This window comes from Dicentrarchus labrax, unplaced genomic scaffold, assembly GCF_905237075.1.
Source record: "Dicentrarchus labrax unplaced genomic scaffold, dlabrax2021, whole genome shotgun sequence".
Lineage (NCBI taxonomy): Eukaryota > Metazoa > Chordata > Actinopteri > Moronidae > Dicentrarchus > Dicentrarchus labrax.
In genome coordinates, this window is record NW_026136718.1 from 23,493,733 (window position 1) to 23,516,824 (window position 23,092).

The window sequence follows — 23,092 nt, forward strand, 5'->3', positions numbered from 1 at the left end:
TCACTAAAATATAGAAAGTACTCAGTATACAAATTGGCTCCTTACAGAGCCTTCAAGATCCTCAAAGATTTTTTTCTATCTTATTATTTATTGGGAAATAATCTGTAAATTATTTTTAAGTGGTTACTGTCAGACTACACATCCATGTGTCTGTGGGAACAACACCAATATTAACACATAATTAATATTATTTAGCATTGTCGATAATGCTAGCGCCAATGTTAATAGTGTCTATATTTATTAATAATTAATACTTTGTTATCAAACCACTGTTTATTCATTTTAAATGTTATTTTAAAAACAACACAATTATTGGAGAGGTCCTTATAACCTTCTTATCCCTATGTTGATATTCAGTTTCATCTTTCTTTGACTAGCTGATGACAGTTGACCTGGTGGTCACAGGATTAATTTCAAGCTGATTATTTTCTGTGAATATTACAACAGAGATTAGTTTTCCTGATATTATAAGGAACTTTTTATGTCTCTTTAATGTTAATGTATGTTTTGAGATTTTTTTGTTTTTTTCTCACTAATGTTTAGTCATTGTTCTGCTCTTTGGTTGTTTTAACTGCATACATTTGTGATGCAGGACCAGGCTGTTTAGTAGGAAGGCTCTGTGAATATGGTTTGAGTTCAGGTCTCCACAAGCCCTTATCCTGTGAGATCTTTTTAAGTTTATATCTTAGTTGATAATCTAAACTTTAAAAATTACCATTTTATTTTGTTTTCTTCACAGAAATGAATGAAAAGCTGAGATAAATTTCTCCCCCTTTTCTATAGAAACACTATAGATAATTACTGAATGTAGACGACATGTAAACAATCTGTTGTGGTTGGCACATAACAGTATGAAAGAGGTGGAAATGTTCCAGTGCTATTCTTACATAGATCTCGGAACAGATCCAAGTCTATAGATGTCACCACTAAATAATGCATTTATTTTTACTTAATACATCAGTACCAGTTATTACTAACTGGGGTATGGTGACAAGCGAGTATTTAGAAGATTACACATTAACTAGTGTGTGTGTGTGTGTGTGTGTGTGTGTGTGTGTGTGTGTGTGTGTGTGTGTGTGAAGTAGGTAGCTATACAGTGGAAATTCTTTCCAAATGTATCACTGGTACTTAACTGTAATCAGTAGATTGATGAACAACCAGAATAGCTCTGAGAGCACAAAATGTGATAGTGGCCTAGAAATAGAGCAAGTGAGGCTGCGTGGTCCTCGACTGTCTGATAGCCTTCTAACCCACTGTTTTGTCTTTAGTCTGAGCCATCTTCTTTTGGTATACCTTATGAGACAATTCTGTATGTCATGTGTTGGCTGGGCAGAGGGTTTAAAATGTCTTATTTGAATCTGAACATGCTCCATGAGAGCAGCATTGACCTTGACCAAACTGCTAACGCACTAGTCTCTGCTAAATCCTCCCAGGCCCATTTTCAGATGACTTACCCATAGGTGAGACAGATAAGTGGGTGGTCTGGGGTCATCGGGTAGCTGGACACTGTAGCAACACTGACAAGCTGCTGTCACTTCACTGTGTCATATTAGACGTCTTCACCGGACAACCCATAACCCAACCAGGAACTGACGTATCTATCTCTTCATTATCCAAACCTTTGTTTTTAAGAGTGGCCAATGCACACTAAGAGCCTCTGAATGTTGCATGAAGCACAATTGTAGGTCTTATTAGTGCATATTGTGGGTGTGTGGTGTCATGTATTACTACAGGATGCACTGTTTTCCATGTTTACTGTGTTTAATTAACAAACACTGTTTTTTGTGAAAATGTCACCACTACCTTCTGTTCCCCTGGACTACCATAACACTCTCTCTTCTTGCCAGTGTCCTGGCTGTGAAACCTGAGCCGGGGCCAAATATAGCCCCACACAGTGAGCAGTTAGAGACCGGGACAGATGGGACAGCAGGCCACTGCAGAGGCAGTACGCAATTGGACCCTGAACCTGAGAGATCCTGCTGACTGTCTGTCCAATAAGGCTGCTCTTCTGGAAAGAGAAGCTTCTTTTTAGCTCATTCTTACTTAATAAACGAGACAAACCTGGAACCACTAAACCAGGATCGAGTGTCAAATAGCCCACCTTAAGGTAAGTTTAGCTCTTTTTTGTTGATACTCTCAACAGCATTTTATGGTATGGTTGCATCAAGAGTGTTAGTCATTTAATGTAACAGTGTAACTGTTTTAAATGTGGTAGTTACATTCAGTATCAGTTTAAACTTGACATATACAATATCTTCTCTGTCATGTTCTTTTAAGGAGATTTTGATTCCTTCTCAGTTTAAGCTATTTATTTGTATTATATATAACAAATACTGTTAAAATACATATATAAGATACAGTAAATATTTAACATAATAAGGGGTAGAAAATCTTGAAAAGGGGTTAGTGGAAACGTTGCCAGCACTGACAGTTGTTAACATTCTGTCAATCAGTCTCAATGTTTAAAATTTTCCACATTCATATTTAATAAGCACTGTGCCGTTATTGTTCTCTTCAGCACATTTGAGAGACATAGTTTCTGCTTGTCTCTTTAATGCTTTAACCCAGAGTCTCTCAGTGGGTGTTTGTGCACGTCCATGTCTACCTGTGTGTGTTTGAAGGTAGTGTCTGAGTTTCACGGACCTCTCTGCCTAAAGTCAGGGTGGGTGAGTTTGTGCTGCTGCTGTGAAACATAGCCCAGGAGATTAAAAATAACAACAGCTGGTCTTCAGGACGCCATGAGTGTCACACTGCGTTGTACATGCATCTACACCGACAGCTTCACAACATGCTATACATCTAGAGTCAACATCCCGAGAGAAGAAACACACCTATTTTAAATTACATGTGTATGTGACCCATTTTACAGTCAAAAAGTGAGACTTATGGGTAAACTAGCCAGTAAGGATGCATCAGGTGACGTAAATTTACAGCACATACACACCGTGCACATTTATTTTGGATTAGATGACTAAATAGCGATAGATTTTATATAATGTTGGGTGTGGCCTTTTTACAATAACATTCATTGATTCATGCAACTGTAGCTGGCCTACTCTTCCTACAGCATCAGTAATTGATTACAAAAAAAACCCACTGGATCAAGGAAAGTAATTGTTAATCTCTGTTAAAGTGGAGTAAAACACGTGTAAGGTAAGTACAATAAAGAACAGAGTGACAGGGTAAAATGTCCCGTCAGAAACAGTGAGTAAGAAATGCCAGTCATGTTCACTGTGACCTCAGTTAAGGCCTTTGCTAATACCCACCAACTGTGTCCAGACAACACTGGCCTGAGTCATCCTGCCAGCTATGGCTACAAGAGTAATATCAATAAAAGGCTGTATTTTAAGCTTGACTCCTTTTGTAACTGTTTGTCATTTCCCTTTCTACTAATAGCAATGTGATATATGCAGTAGAAACTGTACTGTCCGCAGTGTAAATGTGTGTAATTTGCTGGTTAATGACAGTTGATGTGTCTTCCAGGATGCAGGACGGGAGTTGGAATCAACCACTCCCCATCTCTCTGCTGCTGAAGGACCCGGCAGGAGGCAGGACTCTGGAGGGCGATGGGGGTGTGTTTTCTGAGGCATCCTCTGATGGGGAACACTACCTGGACTCAGTGACAGAGCTGGATTCTGGAGATGGGGACTTTGCAGATCTGACTGCCTTCTTGAGTGCAGATGAGATTAATCGTAGCCTGGACCTGGCCCGGGAGGCCTTTGGTGAACCATTTCAATCTGAAGATCCAGGCCCCTCTAATCTTTCATCCCAGGAGCAGGCTCTCCAACATGTCCCTTCTCTTCCTGTGCCTCCCCAGACTACTGTAAACCTCACCAGGAGCCCAAACCTACAGCACCAGACCAAAGCCCCTTGCCCAGATGACAATGCAGCAGCTGAAGTCTCTTCCAGCCAGAACGCCCCTCTCAGCAAATCGGTACAGGTGTCCAGTGAGGCTCCGACTTCTACTGAGAAGGTTGTCCGCCACAAACCCATCCAGCCAGTTTATAAGCAGGATAAACCCAGGCTGGTTCATGAAGGCCTGGAGCTGAATGATCGGGCATCTTCAGCCACAGAGTTCTGTAGTCGAGCGGCCACGTTCATCGAAGAGTTGTCGTCCATCTTCAAAGGTTCTGCTCAACTGGAGCAGCAAGGAGAGGAGGACTCCTCCTCTCCTGACAGTGGCTATCTGTCTCCGAGGAGTCGGAGACCAGTCCCTCAGGGCTCAGTCTCTGCTCCCTCTCTGCCTCCCAGCCAGCAAGCGGAGACACAGTACAACCAGCCGGCCATGACCTTGGAGCCACAGTCTGGAGCCCCGATGGGAGTCGCAGCCTCTGCAAGGTACCAGCACTCTGGAGCTCCGACCTCTAATGGACCGTTGTCTCCTCCCTGCTTCCTCCAGAAGCTGAAGAGTCAGGAGGTGGCAGAAGGAAGCCCCATTCGTCTGGAATGCAGAGTCACAGGAAACCCCCTGCCGCTCGTCAGGTAAGCTTTGATCTTAGTTGACAAAACAAATCTCCCCACAATGTCCATTAAGTAGCTGTTATGCAGCTCTCAGTGGTATCACACCAGCGTCCATGTTTGCTTAAGAGGTTAAAGGTTTGACCCAAAAACATATGGCTTTATTGAGGTGGTTGAATTTTTTTGTGATATTATAATAGATTCAGTTCATATCACACATTTCAAATTGTGTAGAGCACATTTTAAACTCTTCCAATATTCTGAATATTACACTATCTATATGAAAATAAACGTAGCTGATGCCCTATTTGTTACCATTGCTATGGGTCATGGTTTATTTTACCTAATTCAAACACTTAGTTTCAGCGTGTCAAACATCTGTCATTACCTGGGTCAGGTAAAATGATTTACAATAGAATAAATGGAAAATTAAAATAGAGAGAGATATTAACAAAATCAAAAAGGTTTATGTCAAATGTTCAATCAAAACTTCAATCTACTTTATGTATTATTTTAATCATCACTGAATGTGTAACAATTAGTTTATTTGTTAATTTGAATAGCATAATGAATATACAAAATAATTATTCCTCTAATTGATCTCAGTTTAAGGGTGAACACCAACTTGATTTCACCAAGAGAGTTTGCAAATGAAGAGGCAAGTGTATCTCCAGTCACAGTAAAAGAGGAAAATAGCTGTTTTTCAAATGGCACTGAGATTCACTAAGATGGTGAGTTTTTATAGGCTTGATAGAGTTGTTAACTTTTATATAACTTGTTGTTATTGTCCATAAGTTATTGTGTTTACTTACATAAACACCTTGGCGTTTTTCTGTTATATGTGTGCACTATTATGTGAGCCCTTCTCTTTGATACTGAAAAGCATAAACACTATTTAAGTTGAGCACTATAAAGAAGTTGGTGCTGACTTTGGTAAGTCAAGTAATTAATAATAAAGGGTTTTTTTTTTACAATGGAGGTGAATGGAAGTTAATTTGTGTTGTTAACAGCAACATAACTTTCCAGAAGCAGCGAATCTGTTCCTGTGGATGATCCACAGAACTTTTAATAGGGACTGTTTCCTCAGTTGAAAGTAGCTCCAATGAAAGCCATTGACAGTGAAAGAAACCAACACATTTGTTTTGGAAAGTCATGTTGCTCCTCATCACTTTTCAGTGCTGCTAGCACCACAAATGAATCCTGTCACCTACTGTACATTGTACTCAGCTGGAGGTAGAGATCTCACAGATAGATATCTCAGAAGCCTGCATGGTTAGATACCACAAAGGATAAGTTAATGTAATTTGAGTGTTAAAACATTTTACCTGCTGAATTAAAGTCATACACAGGTCAGATAACATTAGTGGAACGCTCTGTGCTAATATTCCAAGTTTGAAGACATTGAATGGACGTGATCTGAGAATGTACTGACCGACAGTATATGAACAGACTTTTATATCACAGTGTCAGTGATGTTGACCAGACCAAGCATCAGTATTCAGCCCTGCTGGCCTGGCCGTTAGAGATAAGGTGGGCGAGATGGAAGGCGGCCAGGAGGTGAGAGATACTCATGTGTTGACAAGCAGAGCACCTGGTTTCTGGTTTGGGGGGGACTTCCACTCTGTGTAAGCACATTTGTCCATTGGTACCTGTGCCAGTTAAAGCAGGGACACTGTCTAATTTATGCCTGGATGAACTGTTTGGGAGGACAGGACCCCCTGCCCCTGGTTATTTGCACCAGTTCAAACTAAATATACTCTCCTCTCTTGTTTCTAGATTTGTCAACCTCACAGCTCTGTCAACATGCTTGTTGTTTACTATAAAGACATACCTGTGCTAATTAAAGTTGCAGTATATTTGAATGTGATTATTTCAGGGCTGTAAGGATGGCCTTTCTGCAGTGTGTGTCCTTCTGATTTTAGTGATACTCTATATTCATCACTTTTAAAACATGAAAATTCAGGATATCTCCTTAGAATTAATGCTTACTGTATATGTAGATATATTTTGTATCTACTTGTTGCAGAACTTCATTAAATCATTATATTATTGGAAGTCAGTATGCCATTAAAGGCTGCACTATTACATACAATTGAAAAGTTTGGATGTGAATTGAATTTATGTGCATTTCACCATACTTCATCCTGACATGTTTGGTATCTTCTGAGACCTTGCAATCTTACCTAGAATTTAAAGTAACACAGGTTTAACTAGTCCTTGTCTTGTCTGAGGTTATTATAATGGCCCTCCAAAAGATTAAAGAAGTTTTGAGCAGACGATGTGTTTTTAGGTATTTGTGTAATCAGAAGACATAAAGTCAGTGGCCCAGGATGTGTATCTCCCCAGTAGGCTATGAGGGGCCTCTGCTGCGGCTGTATAAATAGTCTTCAGGCCAACAGGAGCCAGGCAAAGGAATGCAGGCAATGCAATGACGAGGCATTTTCAGTCACCAGGCTCTACATCTCCCCACACCTTCTTTGGGGAATATGAAGGTAGTGTGTAGCATGTTTAACCACAGGGAAACAGGAGAGCCCAAGACCCTGTGGCCATACTGACATTACATAGCAGATAAACGTAAAATGAAAAAGTAAAAATCTTTGTTAAGTACTTTGCCTTTTTGCCCTATCATTTCATAATTTGTGTATAGTTTACACATGTCCCAAAAAGGGGTGTGACCTTTATACTGTTGAAAGTGACTTCATCTGTTGTTGCAGATGCCCACTCTTTCAGTGACATGCACTCAGTAAGTATTGTCTGTGTGCTGTTAAAGAAGTGCTGTCACTTCCTGTGTTGGCTCTTGATTGTGAACACTAGATGGCAGCAAATTATATATTATTCCAAAATAAAACAGAGCATCTTCAGGAAGCATCAAGTGTAAAAGATATCCACATGGTGACGTGTTATGAATTACAGTTGCAAAAATGGTTTATCAGCTGAGATCTTATATTAGCTGAAGGAGAAACCCAAAGCTAGTGCTTTCTTTGCTGCATATGCCCAATACTTTTTCTATTTAAACTCATACATCACACACTCATGTGTCTGAATTTGTACCTGCAGAGCTTTTTGCTGAAACACCAGCAAAATAAAGCTGCATGTCAGCTAGGCAGTGACTTACTGTATGTTGTGTCTCATCTTTCTTGTTCATCTTGGTGGTTAGACTGATTTTCTTTTTTCTTTCCTTTTTAGTGAAGAAAATGCACCAAAATGTGGGAAAACAGTAAAGTAAAGTATAGTACACAGGGCATCTTCAGTGTTAACAATGCTTCTTTACACAGATTTTCATATGCATATGTTTTTTGTATGATCCCTTTTAACAGCCTATCCTTGACAGTTTGCATTATTTGTATGTGTGTACAAGCAAGCAGATGTGTGTGCATGTTTCTCTTTTTAAAAGTAGAACTCACATCCCTTATTTCATGTCATTAGCACCTTTGATGCAGTTGCCAGTCCAAGCAGGTGACACACCTCCTCATCTCCTTATTCTCTCAGACTAATGAGTTAGTGAGTTACTGATCTGATGGCAGCGTTTTGCACAGCCAGTGAAAGAGACATTCCTGGTGGTTGGGTGCTGGGCGCGGTCTTCCGTGGTCAACCGCAATTTGTCTCGGCCGGAGAGTCTTGCGGTGCCAAGCGCCTGGTATTCTTTAGAATGTCTTCATGCTCCTCACACACAATGTTGTATGCAATGCTCTGTTTATAATGATGCATCTCTGGTATTGGGATGCGTGTGTTATATCCTTGTGGGAACCACTTTGTGCATTTCTTCAGTCTGAGGTCATTTTGGACTTTCTTTACTTCTTGAAGGGGCTAGTTTTGGGTTAAGATTAGCTGTTGGCACGAGAGAATGGGGAATGTATGCAGTCAGTGTAAGACCCTTGTATGTGCATGTGTGTTTGTGTGGTTAAAGAGAGCGTTTCTAAACAAAATTGATGGTGTGAGGTCTACTTGTGCAGAACACCAAACACGCTGCGGGTGCATGATGACTGATTTTATCACTATTTCAATGCATTGCAAAGCAGACAGAAAAAAAATCCATCTCCAATTGTGGCGTGTTCAGTGTGCTATTTTAGGCATTTTGTCTGATGCACTTCCATGTCATTACCCTAACTGCCTGCTGTGCAAACAAGGCATTTCAAATCTTGACTTGGAGTTGAATGACGAGAGATGGGCAGCTACGGTAGAGAGCAGCTACGGCTTCTTGGTTTCAGGCAAAAACACAAAACCACAGGAGGAACCTTTGGAAGATGAGAGGCCACCGACGAATTTTGCTATGAAATCTACACAAGGTGGTGTCTCCAACATCAGGAGGAGACGACATTCCATAGATTGATGATGGAATTTGTTGCCAAATATACAGTATGAACCTTGTTTGAATTCAAACATGGAGGTGCTCTGTTTGAGCTAATATTGACAGGGTCATAGACACCAGCAGGCACACATACATAAAAGGGCACATACACACACACACACACAAATATGTAGTCCAAGTATTTGTTTTGCAAATTCTCTTCCTAAATTGAACCATTTTATTCCACTGGGTAAAAGACATTAACTAAGGGCACAAAAGGCTTCTCCCTCTAACAGATATGGTTCAATCTTGGAAACCAAACCACTTGATTACTTACTTTCAAAAAAATTTCCACAGTTTGTACTTTATATCTTTAGGTCCAATGCACCCTGGCCTTAGAAGTCCTTGCAAGTGGTTACTTGTAAGTAACCACGTTGGGTATCAATGAAATGTTATCATTGCTATACCAAAATCATTTTACTACTTTGGTTTCTTACAAGTTGATTAGATGTTGAATAGCATCATCAATTTGTGGCCAAAATGTCTGAAAAATTTAATTGATGAATTAAAAATGCAAACGTTAATCAGAGATGTAAGCATTGGTTGCTGTCATAAAAATCCTGGTTTTATTATATGAAATAGTGATTACAGCTCTCTCTTCTTTACTTGCCTGTACATGTAGCTTTTACCTCATACCACTTACCATCTTATACCTCATAATCACAGTTCCAGTATTATTTGACAGATGCTGCCCCTGTTTTTTTCCAACTCAGTGGTAAAGTAATCTGGTCTTTTGGTTTTTTCTGGTCCAAATGTTTTTTAGTTGATCTAAAATGGATGTAAAGCATTTAAATTCAACCCATGTGAATTGTGAAAACGGTGATTTCACACCAGTGTTACATGCTCATGTTAAGGAAGTTCAAAGATATGAGACATTTTTTCCCCCTATGCGTTTAGTTTCTTGTTCACGCAGTTTATTTTCCCAGCTTTTTCCTGCAGATTTTTGGACTTAAACTGACTTCTGACACTTTGTGCACAGACAAGGGAGAGATGTGAGTTTGGCCTACAGTACTAGCCTGTTGTTGCAGAAGTAGTTACTATACCAGCTAACAGTAGCCCTTCCTCTTACATTGTGTGAAACAGACTTGGTATGAAGTCATAGCAGGTGACCCACTGCTGACTCATGACGTAGCCCGACTGTAATGCTGACTGTTTGGCCTGTTTCAAGAAGGCCATAATTTTAAATTCTCCCTCATGGGCTCATTTGATCTCTGCAGGAGGAGGGGGAAGGAAAAAGCCCTGGTATTTTGGTACCTGCTTTTTTTTCTTTTCCTTTTTTAATTTTGCAAGCATGATGTCATTTCATATCTAAGCTCAGAATAACGAGCGAGCCTGGACTGACTGTGGGGGGGCACTCATACTTGAAATTAATACTATATGGGGACTTTCGACAGAAGCTTAACATTCCTGAAACGTGAAAACATTTAAGAGAGTGGAACTTTAACTACGGATACTCTATGGAGATTTCACAAGTTGCTGTGAGCCAGTCAGTTTGACGTATTATTTAGTTCTCACCGTGCTGATGACTGAACTGTGTTCATGACTATGTGTGTTATACGAGTACAAAGATGTGTTTAAGGCGTCAGTACATCTGAGCTTGTTCTGTGCAGGCCATCAAAGAATTTCCTGAGTTAACCATAAATAGACAAAGCAACTTTAATGTAATCTGACCACTGAACAGACATCCTTGCACCACTAGTGCAGTCGCTGTCAGATCTGGCCCACTGCAGATTATATACACTAATACATCAAGATATCAGCAGTAAAACACTCAGATGGACACACGTCAGTGATATTCCTCAGTGGTGTGTTAATGGCAGTTGTGACGAATGGAGCTGTCCTGTCTAAGCCTCAGCGGTGGCCCCTGGCCCTCCGCTGGCCTAGAGACAGAGTGTGAAGTTTCACCTAACGAGGTGAGACTTTTCCTGCTCCTCTTCTGGCCTCTGAGTCTAGATGGCTCCTGACCTTGACCCCTTATCACATACAGAACCAAAATTCACACTAATCCACTTATCCTATTTGTAAAGCTGGACATACTGTACATTGTACTAGATAGCTCTGGCTACCTAGCTTAAACTGTAATGTGTTCTTACTCAGAACTCATTACTCAGTTAAAGACACTATAGACATGTAGGGTAAAACAAGGCTACATGTGGTTCAAGTTAAAAGTTCATTACATTATTTTTAAGGGTACCGTATTTGAGAGCAAATACATAGTACATATTGTATGGACTTTAGTATGAATGTATTGCATTTACAGCTGTTAAGAGAATAAACCTCTAATAATGTTAGCTTTGTGCATGGACCATACACAACCAAAGGGATTCTGGGCTCACTGACAGCACCATGTTGAAATCACATTCAGTGCTTAGTGGGTGAGTCTCTAAAGGTTTTTTTTTTCCATGTATGTATTAACAGTGTTATTCAGTCTTACTATAAATATATTTCATTGATATAATAAAATAGGGAATGTTTTAATTTTGCCTGTAGTAAGTGACCAACCTAGATATTGTTAGTAAATTAAAACTAAACTAAACATTCAGGAGACAAAGAGTTAAATAGTAAAGGGAGTAGTGTACGAGTGGAGGGAAATGAGATTTGTAGAGAGTTATATAAGTGGATCAGTGACAGTTGAAGAAGTGGAATACCAGATTTAATATGAAGCATGTCTGTTGTGGACAAAGGCAGCAGTCATGCACGGCAGGAGGATGGTAATCTAAGACAAGTTCAACAGGAGGATGGGCAGCCGACACTCCATAAATCTTTACTCTGTACTAAAGCCTCTCCTCCACGCCGGCAGGCCTCATTGGTAAACATGCACACACTTCACCATCACCATTAACTAACGCCAGCAGGCCTCGCATGGTCAGTGACACATGAATGCTCAAACCACTTTCAGTCAGATCACAACAGTTCAAATTTCTTGAGGTTCACAACAAATACAAGACCAAACGCTTCCCTATTTTCTAAGCACAGGGCTCAGGTACACATCACTTTAAGAGTGGGCATCATATAGGTGTGCCAGTGGTGTTGTTGACAGTAGCTAGCCAGTTTTCCTCTGAGACACTAGAGTCCTGTCGGTCTCTGTTCTGCACTCAGTTAAGGTTAGTTGTTTTGAGTCATCTGGATCCCGCGGTCTGTTCCACAGCTGGGCTGTGAACAGTAAGCACTGGGTTACATTCCTCTGTTCACCTGTTAAATGACTCTCTGCTATTCATTATGCTTGATAAGGCATGGCCATTAGATTCAGCTTACAGTAATCTGCCTTTTGATGAGATATTTTAGGCTGTTATTTTTCCTGGACGCTGAATTCCTGTGTGGCTGCCAATGAGCTGTGTTTGATGTGGAGCCCGATTCAATTATGTATCTTTGACAATATTGAAGTGGTGGAATTTAGTGTGCGGTGTTGTGTGTGTCGGTGTGTTTTTGTCTGTATAGGAATAGCAGCAGACTCTCCTGGTGCCTTAAAACTGTAAAATGTGTGTACATGTGTTGTGCGCTCGGCTGCGTGTTGTGCGCAAATCAGTCTGCGCAGGGATGCTTGTTTTACGAGCAGACGAGAGGTCAAACAGGACTCATAAAAACAAGCTCAAGTCTTCCTTCCCATGTACATGTGACGGGATAACAGCTGTGTGAATGTTAAACTGTCTCACATAGAAACTCAAGATCTTTGTTCCTCGGTCTCTCCATGTTTGTCTTTTGCACTTTATCATTAGAATAAAACATCCCTGTCTTTCTCCTCTTTACGATTGAATGCTGGGGCTCCTGATGTCACGGGAGAGAGACAGTTGGAGTGGGGGGTCTGTGGGATTCGGTTTCATACAGGGGAAAGAGGAGGAGGAGCACAGGAAGATGCTCCATGTCTGGCTCATGTGTGTCTGATCAGAGCTCAGATCTAAGTCCATAAATTCAGAGTGTAGAGGAGAGGTCGCAGAGTTCAATCCATGACTACAGCAGCTTCAGCCCGTCGCCTCTATTGCCATTCATCTCCTCTGGTAGTATTGGGGTTGGCAGTAGTTTTACAGTAATTTCTTGTCTCTTCCAGTCTTCAACACAGCAGAATTACAGGGTACACTGAGTTCAGCACTGACTAATGTGCATCCAGTTTGTGAAGTATCTTATCAGCATGTTGTGTACTATCTCCACCCTCAAAGACTACCTCAGCACTAGCTAAGATTTGGCGTAAGAACTGAAAATATTTAAGGATGCCGGTACTGCAGTGCACTACTCACCCACACACCAGGAAAGGTGGTCATGGAAGCAGATATTTTTGTATGCTTGTGTGTTTGCATGTTTGTGGCAAGTTCGTGGGTGGCTGGTGGAAAGGAGGATCATTTGCTTTTATTTTTTTCAGTATATTTACTAGTCTGGGCCTATAGACGGCTTCCTCCTCTGTATAAAAACTCTAAAGACAGAAATTGTGACTGGCCTTTGAAATTAACAGGAGTTACAACAGGACGGAGGGTAACTTATCAAAAAGAGTGACTATTGTTAAAATCATAGTTACCTTTTTTTGAAAGATATAACTGAACAGTAGGTGACTCAGAGCAGAACCAGACACGTGATCACAGATCTGCTCTGTGTGGTTCAGCTGTTGCATTAACTCCATCTAATTGTTGTTCCCAGAAAGTTATGATACATACCTAAAATTAGCGCTGACACAGACTGTTATGTGGTTTGTCTCCAGCTGTAATTACTCAGTGGCAGGAAGATCGATGATTGTGGTAATGGGAGAAATTTGTAAAATTGCTTAAATCTGAAGCACAACATCCGATGTAAACCTCCTCCTTCGGTATAGGTGTGAGTATATATGTCCAAAACCTACTGCGGCTTGAATGTTCGAGGAGAGATTGAGGTTTAACAAGGCCCATGACTCCACCATAAAAATGAAAAAATAAATTCCTCCATCCCACACCACTCACACTCATTCATACCCACATGTAGTTTTACTTTTTTAATAGTTCCTAAAATGCCAAAAACACAAGTAACCTCACTGTTGGTCTCAACAGTAGTGTGGGCCAGTGAGACATCTCATCTTGTTGGCCAGCAGTCCACTTAGGCTTCATGTTGCTGTTTAAATATGTGGGCTCATTTGTTTTATATGGCTGATATGTTTAATTTTGGGCTCTTCTGGATGATGCTTTTGTTGGTTTTCATGCTGGATTTATTTGACAGTTGGGAGGATATATTGTTCTCACAGTATGACATCATGAGAGGACATCTCTGTTTTTGTTAGTGTCGTTCAGTCTCCTTGGAGCGAAAACAGAGGTTGTCCTGACAACATGCCCCCATTTTTTTTTGACGTCAACTGACCCTTGAAAAACCTTTTTAAACAGCAAGATATTATGAGGAAGTGGGTGTCTGATTGAATATGGATGACTGTTTGGTTGCTTATGGTGTGACTGAGAAATTATTTTGCATTTGTGTGTGTGTGTGTGTGTGTGTGTGTGTGTGTGTGTGTGTGTGTGTGCGTGCGTGTGTGTGTGTGTGTGTGTGTGTGTGAATGCTGTACTGAGTCCATGTGCACCTGTGTGTGTATGTTAATAAACCCAGCATGTTGCCTGGAGGGAGGAATCTCTTTATTCTTGTTGACTCATATTTTGGAAAGCTGCTTCCATCTGCGCATTTCTACTTTTTGTTTTTTATACCGGTCAGACAAAGCAGTTGGTCTGAGAAGGCCGCTGTCAGTCATTCAGTAATTAATGGGAACATCCAGAGACCGTAAAAGCCCTTCCTCTTATTAACCAATGTTTATAGTCACTTAGGGGAAGTACGGTGCTTTTCATGTTGTTATCGCTAAAAATGGGAGCCACACACACCAGAAGAATTAGAATAAAAGAGCCGAATGATTACAGTGTGTGCCACTGGGATAGGACATTGTTAGGTGTGTTCTTCTCATCGTAGATTTTTGCGTCGCACAACCTCACACACACAGACGCTCGGGAGAGCAGATCATGGTTACAGGCCCCACAAATAATCCCATCTGCTTCGTCCCAGTGGAAGTCCTCTCATGCTCTTCATTGACAGGGACCAAAATATCACTGGCTCTGCGTGTGAATGGAGCCCCTGCAGAGAGTGAAACACACCACACCCTTTCATTCTGCATCAGACATCAACCCTCGGGCTCTAAACAAACCACAAATACCAGATTTATATCTGCTGACCGATGTGAATTTGCCATTTGTAGTGTTTTGAATTATTATATGTTCAATATGTGTGTGTAGAAAGCATGACCAGTCACAGTAGCCACATTTGCCATTTGTCTTGTACTTGCCAGGTGCTGCCAACTCAAAGTGGTCTATTTAGATCCTGACTTATCCAAGCTATTTTTGTTCAGGCCTAACTGGGCTTTTTAAGTGGTCTACTTAGTCCTGGCATTTGGTATTTATTAAGTAAGGGCAGTATATTTAGTGCCCTCTTTTTGTGACCCACTGTAGTCTGTACTGTAGCACTGTCATCTTTTATTTTCGTGACCCCCCTTCCTGCAGTCACAGTTTGGAGCCCCAGAGGTTTCCATGGTGACTGGGTCATTTGGCTGGAGCCCAGGGCTCGCTGTGGTGCTTTTGATAGTCAGCAGACTGTGGCCTGGGCTTGTATAGGAGCAGAAAAACATTTTTATTTGTTTGGGAGACAGATTCCACAAACAAACAGCTAGAAAATCCATGACCTTAAATCTGCTTGTTTACATATTTGTAGCCCACAAAATGTCTCACATTAGAGGACGTTTACCTGTTTCCAGCTATGAAGGGTTTAGAGTTGCAGCGTGTTTGACTAGCATGTGTAGGGTTGATCCTTGTTGTAAGGAAGAGAAAAACATGGAGACAATTCAAACAACCACTGGAATTATATGAATGCATTCATTGTGGGTAACACTGAAACAGTTGTTGTCTTTTAAATGAGTCTTAAATGTGTTTTTTCTGCTCCTCTGTCTTGTGTGGAATTTGGCAGTTCAGGGCAGCTCCCTCCCTCTCAACCCTGTGCTCAGTCCGAGCATTGTGTGTACGTCTGACTGTGTGACTCAGAGTGGCAGTCCTGGTGTGAGAGTGTCAGTGGCTCAGTGTGTGTCACACTGTCAGGAGGAGAAGCTCTATGTGCAACGTCAGATCAAGGAAATCTTTAGTGAATTTGGTTTAACTAACTGGGAGCAGCACGACACTTCAGGTAAGTTACAGAACAACCATCTTACTTGGTGATGTCATTTACTGGTGTACTCAGGTAAAAGTCGAGCTTACGTGGTAAATCTCTCTTATTTGATCTCCGCTGTAGCCATACATTAACTGTTATAAGGGATGTTAGCAGACTCAGGGCACACTCACCCTGGATGAGAGTACAGTCATGTGGGTGACGTCTCATTGAACCTGGCTGAGGATTTAGAGCTTTTAGGAGAACAATGCTAACTTTTATTTTTTCGACTTCGGGAGAATGTGATGTTTCTCTCCGAAACAACAGCTGATAGACTGTGAGTAGTTTCTATGTGAATGAATGAATGAACCTATCAACAGGTTGTATTGTTCTTTGTGAAGAAAAGGAAAAAACCCAACCCTACTCTCAAATCTTTTAATTCTACTGATTTCTTTTGGCCCTGTCCAAACTGACTGAAATTATGTGTGTGTGTGTGTGTGTGTGTGTGTGTGTGTGTGTGTGTGTGTGTGTGTGCATGCACGCACATGTGGGGGCATCCCCATTTCTGCCGAAGTGTGTGCATTTGTAGCTCAGCTGCTGCATATGTCTGTCACTATTTCAGTTCAGTCTCTCTCTCTCTCTCTCTCTCTCTCTCTCTCTCTCACTCACACACACACACACACACACACACACACACACACACACACACACACACACACACACACACACACACACACACACACATTTTTTTAAATTCAACTAGTCACTCCTGAACTGAGAGATAAAGTTAAGTTTGTTGATTCAAACTGCAAGAACTATACACATAGTATACTTTATAGTATTTGGTATAGTTACTTATAAATTCCTACTAACCTCAGAATTAATTTGACATTTTATAGTAATGCATTTGATGATTCAGTCTGGACCATTTGAGTTCTGTTCTCCTGAAATGCATCAGTGGTTAATGTCTGTTGATGGACAACATGAAGGAGACTTTGCCAATGTAGGCCACCCTCCCTCTTGGTTAAAATTCCTAGGAGAAAAGTATCCTTCATTGCATCCGGTAAGAGCTGTCATCTGCAGCTGTCTGCCGTCCGGAATATTCCAGTGACCTCTGACCTGTGATCCTGTGCCCCGATTAACAGAGCTCCATCACCAGATGGCTTCTGCTGCTTTATTAAGCTGGTTTCCTGCATGTATCATCTTTAATCGAGACATTTGTGGTTGAATGCATTCATGAGCAAATCTGGGATGCTATTATTTCCTTTTCTCCAGATGACAACACTCAAACAAATAGATGCTATTAAGTTGAATTTGTACATCTGCTGTTGCTTTATCTGGATCATAAACACACAGTAAAGAAGTCATTTTAAACAAGAATTTGGAGCTCAAAACAGTAATATACCAATACTGTTTTGCAGCATCAAAACTGTATTTTACTAAACTGAGCAATACTAAATATTCAACTTTTAACATTTTTGTAAACTACTTCTGTCAATGTTTGTTAGGCAATATAAAATGATATGGCTAGACTAAAGCAGCACTAATCCATCTTTTTGGCCATTTCGGGGCAAAACTACACAACAAGCTGAGAATCACACAAATGTTTGATGATATAAAGTTAATGTGGCTGATGTGTTGGTATGCAGTTGGGTATTTACTCATTCAGCACATTTAGAACAACATTAGCATTCATTTGAAGTTGTTCTGGTGATCTGATCAAAGTCCAACTCCCCTGTTTTAGTCTTAATCAACTCTATAGATATAAATATAACTGGGACTTTAGCTTACCATATGTGTCTTAGAGTTTACCAGCTAGTTGCTAATTTAATCTTTCTTCTATTAGGCGCTGGGCAGGTAGTGTATCATGGGTTTATGAGAGCAATTTTGCTTAAAATAGCTTCCCACTACATCTGGAAAAGATTCTGAAGAGCAGTGAGAGTTGTGGGCCAAAAAGCAAAACAATGAGCTGAAAGGTGTTAAAATGCTCTGTAGAGATGAGGGGAACCTGCTTTGTCTTTTATATTTCAATGGTACAATGTTAGCAGAGCTGAGGCTGATGGGAATGTCATTATATGTCATAACTTTTGATGGCCTCTTATCCTTTGAGCAGCACACAAGAAAAGCACCCAAGCTTGTTTTGATCAGTTACAAACATCTCCAAAGTAAGACATATGCTCAATTTTAATGACACAGAAAAAGTCATACATGCTTCTATATCATCACGCTTGGACTGCTGAAACCTTCACCTGTTTAAACTCCCACTCAGTCTCACAATTGCAATTAATCCAAAACTCAGCAGCCAGTTTATTGACTGAGGTTGAAGTCTTGGAGGTCTCAATCACTCCAATTTTAGCACCACTTGGGTTTCTGATTGTAATTTTTGTTGTTTTGTAATAGTTAAGATTGAAAGGTGCTTAACACATAATAATACTAATAATAATAGTGATAATAATAGTTATTATTAGTATTATTATTATTAGCTATTATTGCAGGTATTTAGTCATAAACCAAAGTATTGGACAAATTGTAGTTTCGACATTGATTGAGCAATTACAATTCATCCTGAGGTGAGCATGAATGTCTGTACTAAGGTTTTAGATATTTCACTAAATGTTGGCCTGGACAAACTATAAAATGTTGACCTGCTGGTGGCACAAGAGCAATAGTCACAGTTCACCGAAGTCTGTAGGAGTCATCCCCTGGGGGCGGTGAATGTCAGGACAAACTTTTCCAGTAGTATTTCAGTCTGGATCGACTGATAAACAGACTGTTAGATCAACGTTGCCATGCTGCCTTAATGTTATAAAACTAATGTGTGTTAGAGAAGGTAGAAAATCAAAGTGGCGTTGCATTGATTTTTGGCATGTTAACTTGATCCCAGTTTAATGATGGGAATATTTAACTGGGAAGGTAAATGATGCATTCAGTGGTACCAATACTGGTACCTTTGCATACCATGGGGAGCAGGTAAATGATGCATTATGTGGTATTATGGAAAATTACTGTAATAAGGATGGCTGTGGTGGGAATAAATATTTTGAGCTTCAGTGCTTTTAGACCTTTCACTGTGCCTTGTGGAGCTGCATTGTTGGTTTTAGTCTGCATTCGTGGGAAAGCGGAAACCCAATATGCTTTCCATCTTGTGTTTGCATGAATTAGGAGATGTACCGCGGATAATAAAACCAACATTGCTTGCTATAGAGTTTGGGCAGTTTCAGTTGACCTCTATTGTAGTTTGTAATTAGGGATAAAGACAGCCTTGATGCCGCTCTTCTTGTCCAGTTGCACTTTGGTTGACTTCTGTGGTCCATAGCCTAGAAACTGAACACAGATCAAACTTGGGAAGGAAAGCAAAGACAAACATCTTTTCAGGAAGTATACATCCAGTCCACCCATGTCTTACATCCCATATTGATTGTCAATTGACTTATGGGTATGTTTATGTAAGCTTGTTACTCTTACATCCTGTCAAGGTCATTTTTGTGATTGCACCCTTTCTCCTGCTTTCTTTTTCTCTTCGCTCTGCGCTCTGGCCTCCGCTCGTTTGGGTTTGTGGTGAAACTGAGCCTTGCTTCATAAAATTTTCCATCAACAGCAGCAAATAACAACAGGGTCAGATGAGGCGAGTGTGGCCCTCAGCACGCACTATGGAGGCCAGGGCAAGAGGGTCTGGTTTGGCCTGTCCCGTGGAATGCTCTCGTCTTCCGTATGAGGATAGGTTAGCGTAGCGAGCACCATGAAATTGAGATCATCCTTCTGTTGATATGTGAGGCATCATCTGGCATCAATTGTCTTCGCTGCGATGTGTATAATTGCATCCTCACATGCTATCTTTACTCAGAGAGCTGGTGACAGGCTGGTTGATTGTGATGGTGGGATGTTTAGTCACCATCTTGGCTGGGTGGCATTAGGGTGGGAGATGAATGAAGAGGTGAGGCGTTCACTTTCAGCTATTTTGCATGCGTGTTCTGAATAGTTGTTTTATAATAGTATTGTGTTAAGAGGAAATGGGTGGTAAAGCTACATTCTGCCAAGAAATTTGTACCTTCACTCAATTTTCTCAAAGCACTGAGTGACTGCTATTCTAACACACCCTGCTTCCCCTCTAAGTGAGACTATTGATGGTTCCTCCTCTGCCAGCTGGACTGTATGTGACTCAACAAAGTCCCCACTCCCCAACTGGAGAAAACACTCCCTGCTGTTTAGGCCGAGCACCATGTTCAGCACATTCCACAGAAATAGAGAGGGGATTAAATAAACATTACCGTCTGTCTCTAAATGAGTTTACTCAGTAATTATGCATAATGGTAGATCATTAAGGTTGATTAATAGGGGGGTTTATTGTTGTGCTTGTTGGGAATGGTTTGTGCTTCAGAGGAGCACACACTGATGAATCCTGTGCTCTGCTCTGTGTTTCGTCAAATTGTGCCCAAACAAATTTACATTTCCATTCCTCTACTCCTACTGAGCAGATGGTCTGTGTTTTACATTCAGCAATGAGAGCCTGGTAGACCTTTTGGCCATAACCAGAGTGGAAAACTACTGAAGACATGTAATAAAAGAAAAATCACTACAAGACCACTGATGAATGCCTCAACTCTATTTTACATTTTAGTTCACATATGTTGCTGCAAGGAAATGCCATATTTTCTTTTCTTGGGATGTGGACAGATTCAGGCCACCCTGTGGTAAACACATCCCCCTGCCTCTGTTTACTATAGTTACACACACACACACACACACACACACACACACACACACACACACACACACACACACACAATGCACACTTACAGTATCTCCAACAGCCATAATAGTCATTAGTTTAATGATGTCATGTGTTACAATAAGCCCTTTTGTGTATGTGTTTGATTTAACGGAGCTCAAAGAATGTCCAAATGATTTTCCTATTTTGAAAGGGATTTGTATTGTGCGGTCCACATCAAACTTACAGCATATGGCTGCAAGATCCACAGTGAAGCATTTTGATTAATGCAGCGAGTGACTTAAAAGAAAAGTCGTGAGGTTTAACCAACAAAAGAAACCTGAGTTTCCCTAGCAAATCCCCAGCAGACATGGCAGTCACCCAGACGAGTTGTTTCCCCTTTTCTCCGCCTGGCTATAATCCTGAAAAATTAATTTTAAAACCGTACAGACATATTGGTTTGCTCAAACAATTTACTCCCAATCCCCGGGTGCTGTCAGTTTTGTACCAAAGAATTTGGCCTGTGTCACAAAACAAAGCCATGTTGCACAGGACGCCTGTGTTGTCCCAGCCTTTCTCCGTCTGGATCCTGTGTTTGATGCACAGATAGCTGCTGGACCGTTTGAAGCGTGAAAGACGACTTTTGGCCTCTCTTGCCTCGAGGCCTGACACACCAGTGGATAAGGTCTCCCTGCTCGTGCCATGAACAACTCTTCATTAGTCTCATGTCACGATCTGTTTCCTATCGTTTAACACACCGGCGTCTGGCTGCATGATAGAGCCAGCCAAGTTTCCGTTGTTTCACTTCATCAAGCGATAAGACAGAGGAACTAGAGGAGTCTATTGTACACAGGGAGGGGGGTGCTTGGGGTTTGGTGTTAGAAACAGTGTGACGAGGCTTTGCACTGCTCCACCTGTCACTGCTGCTGATGAATTGCTCAGTGTGATCCGTCTCAACAATGACAGAGCGTATAATTTTTCCTGTCTGACCCGGCCTGACTCATGCTCATCACCTCCCGTTCCTGTGCTTGCCATTCATACATTCACTTTCCCCCGTTTCAGTCTCTGCCCCCACACCCGCTCTGTCAGGTGTGAATCCTCCTGAGTATGAAACGCTGTCTGAATATTTTCGCTGATGGATTGCTTTCTGGAACATGAGTTAGCCTGCCATTTGAGTGACACGCCAGAGTGTATAAAATCAAGTAATGGCCATGCAGCAGGATGTTGGGAATTTTTATACAGCCCTCAAAGATAGTTGGAACGTCCTCAGGTCAGGGCTCTGGGCGGACGGAGCAGCTGTTCTTCCGGCATTTTGGGAATTCCTGCCCCTCCCCCTGTCAATGCTGAGGTCGGGAGGTGAACAAGACATCCATGCCCTTTCTTTTCATAGGGTGCTGATGGGCTGTACAGTGTGTCGGAAGACTGTGGATAATAATGCACTTTAAAAAGAAGATAGGAAATTTGGTACTGATAAAAGCAACAGATTCCCACAAATAATGATATTTGAGGCCAGCACTTATGTGTGTGCTTGTAGGAAATGTGTGATGTGACCCCTGCTGTTTGAGCCTGTATTTGATGTTGCAACATGGTGCTCGGGAGGGTCACAGGGTCTGTTTTAATCATAATCCTGTGAAGAGAGATGAGACAGATGAAGCTGGCTGTGTTGCAGTCTCTCTCTCATCTCACCTGGGTCCCAGATCAGGGAACAAAGCCGGTGTTAGCAGACCCAAGGGAGGTGGTACAGGGCCCAGGCGCCTGTCCAGACACACAGACCTCTGATTGGAAGGAGGGAAAGGGTGTATTTGCTTCCCGTAACACGGCGTCTCGTCAGTGCCTCAGGGTTAGCTGACGCTTGGCGGATATGGAAATGCAGACATGCCCAGAGGGCGTGTGTGAGAGTGTGAATGAGTAGGTATTGATGTTATTTAGTTTGGCAGGCCTCCATCATATTTGGCAAAGGTATATTTAAGTTCAAGTATTTGTCAAGAAGAGTAATGGCTCTAGTTTGATTCGCTTGTCTGATGAAATTTTATTGAAAGAGACATATATTTCAGTAATGATCCCCATTGTCTGAGGGCTAAACTGTAAGATTTTGGTAAGAAGTGAAATATGTATTCAGCCACAAGACAATTCGAAGACCACTTTCTCTGTAAAGCTCTGGATCTCTGGTTCCATAAATGAATCACTAAATAACTAATTAAGTAACTCTAAATAGTAACTGAGTAAATAAAAGTTGAGTTTATAATGAGTTTAAAAGTCAGTTTTTCTGCTCTGGAGTTTGCTAAGGCATGGAGCATCAGTTTGAACAATCTACCAGCTACGAGGGGATGCTTTTGGTGTCTTTGTTCTCAATCACTAGCTCACCAGTTTGTCACTCCTCTTCTTCTCTTCTCTGTGTATCAATCTAACTGTAGTTTGACTTTCCTTACTGTAAGGCTTTGCTCAGTAATGCAGAA

At 41.2% G+C, this 23,092-nt stretch overlaps 1 protein-coding gene across 8 annotated transcripts in view; it reads left to right on the plus strand.

Moving 5' to 3' along the window:
• Positions 1-1,947: 1,947 nt before the first annotated feature.
• The window catches only part of palld (palladin, cytoskeletal associated protein), a 52,948-nt gene continuing 31,803 nt past the window's right edge, over positions 1,948-23,092 (plus strand). For 3 of the 8 annotated variants that reach the window (XM_051376273.1, XM_051376276.1, XM_051376274.1), the window contains exons 1-3: positions 1,949-2,107; positions 3,484-4,482; positions 7,645-7,680. In XM_051376273.1, coding sequence (XP_051232233.1) covers positions 3,485-4,482; positions 7,645-7,680 — 1,034 coding nt within the window. In that variant the 5' untranslated portion in view covers positions 1,949-2,107; position 3,484. Of the gene's footprint in view, positions 2,108-3,483; positions 4,483-7,644; positions 7,681-15,804; positions 15,968-23,092 lie in introns of those variants that run through there. The other 5 variants (XM_051376275.1, XM_051376277.1, XM_051376279.1 and 2 more) reach the window with 4 other exon arrangements.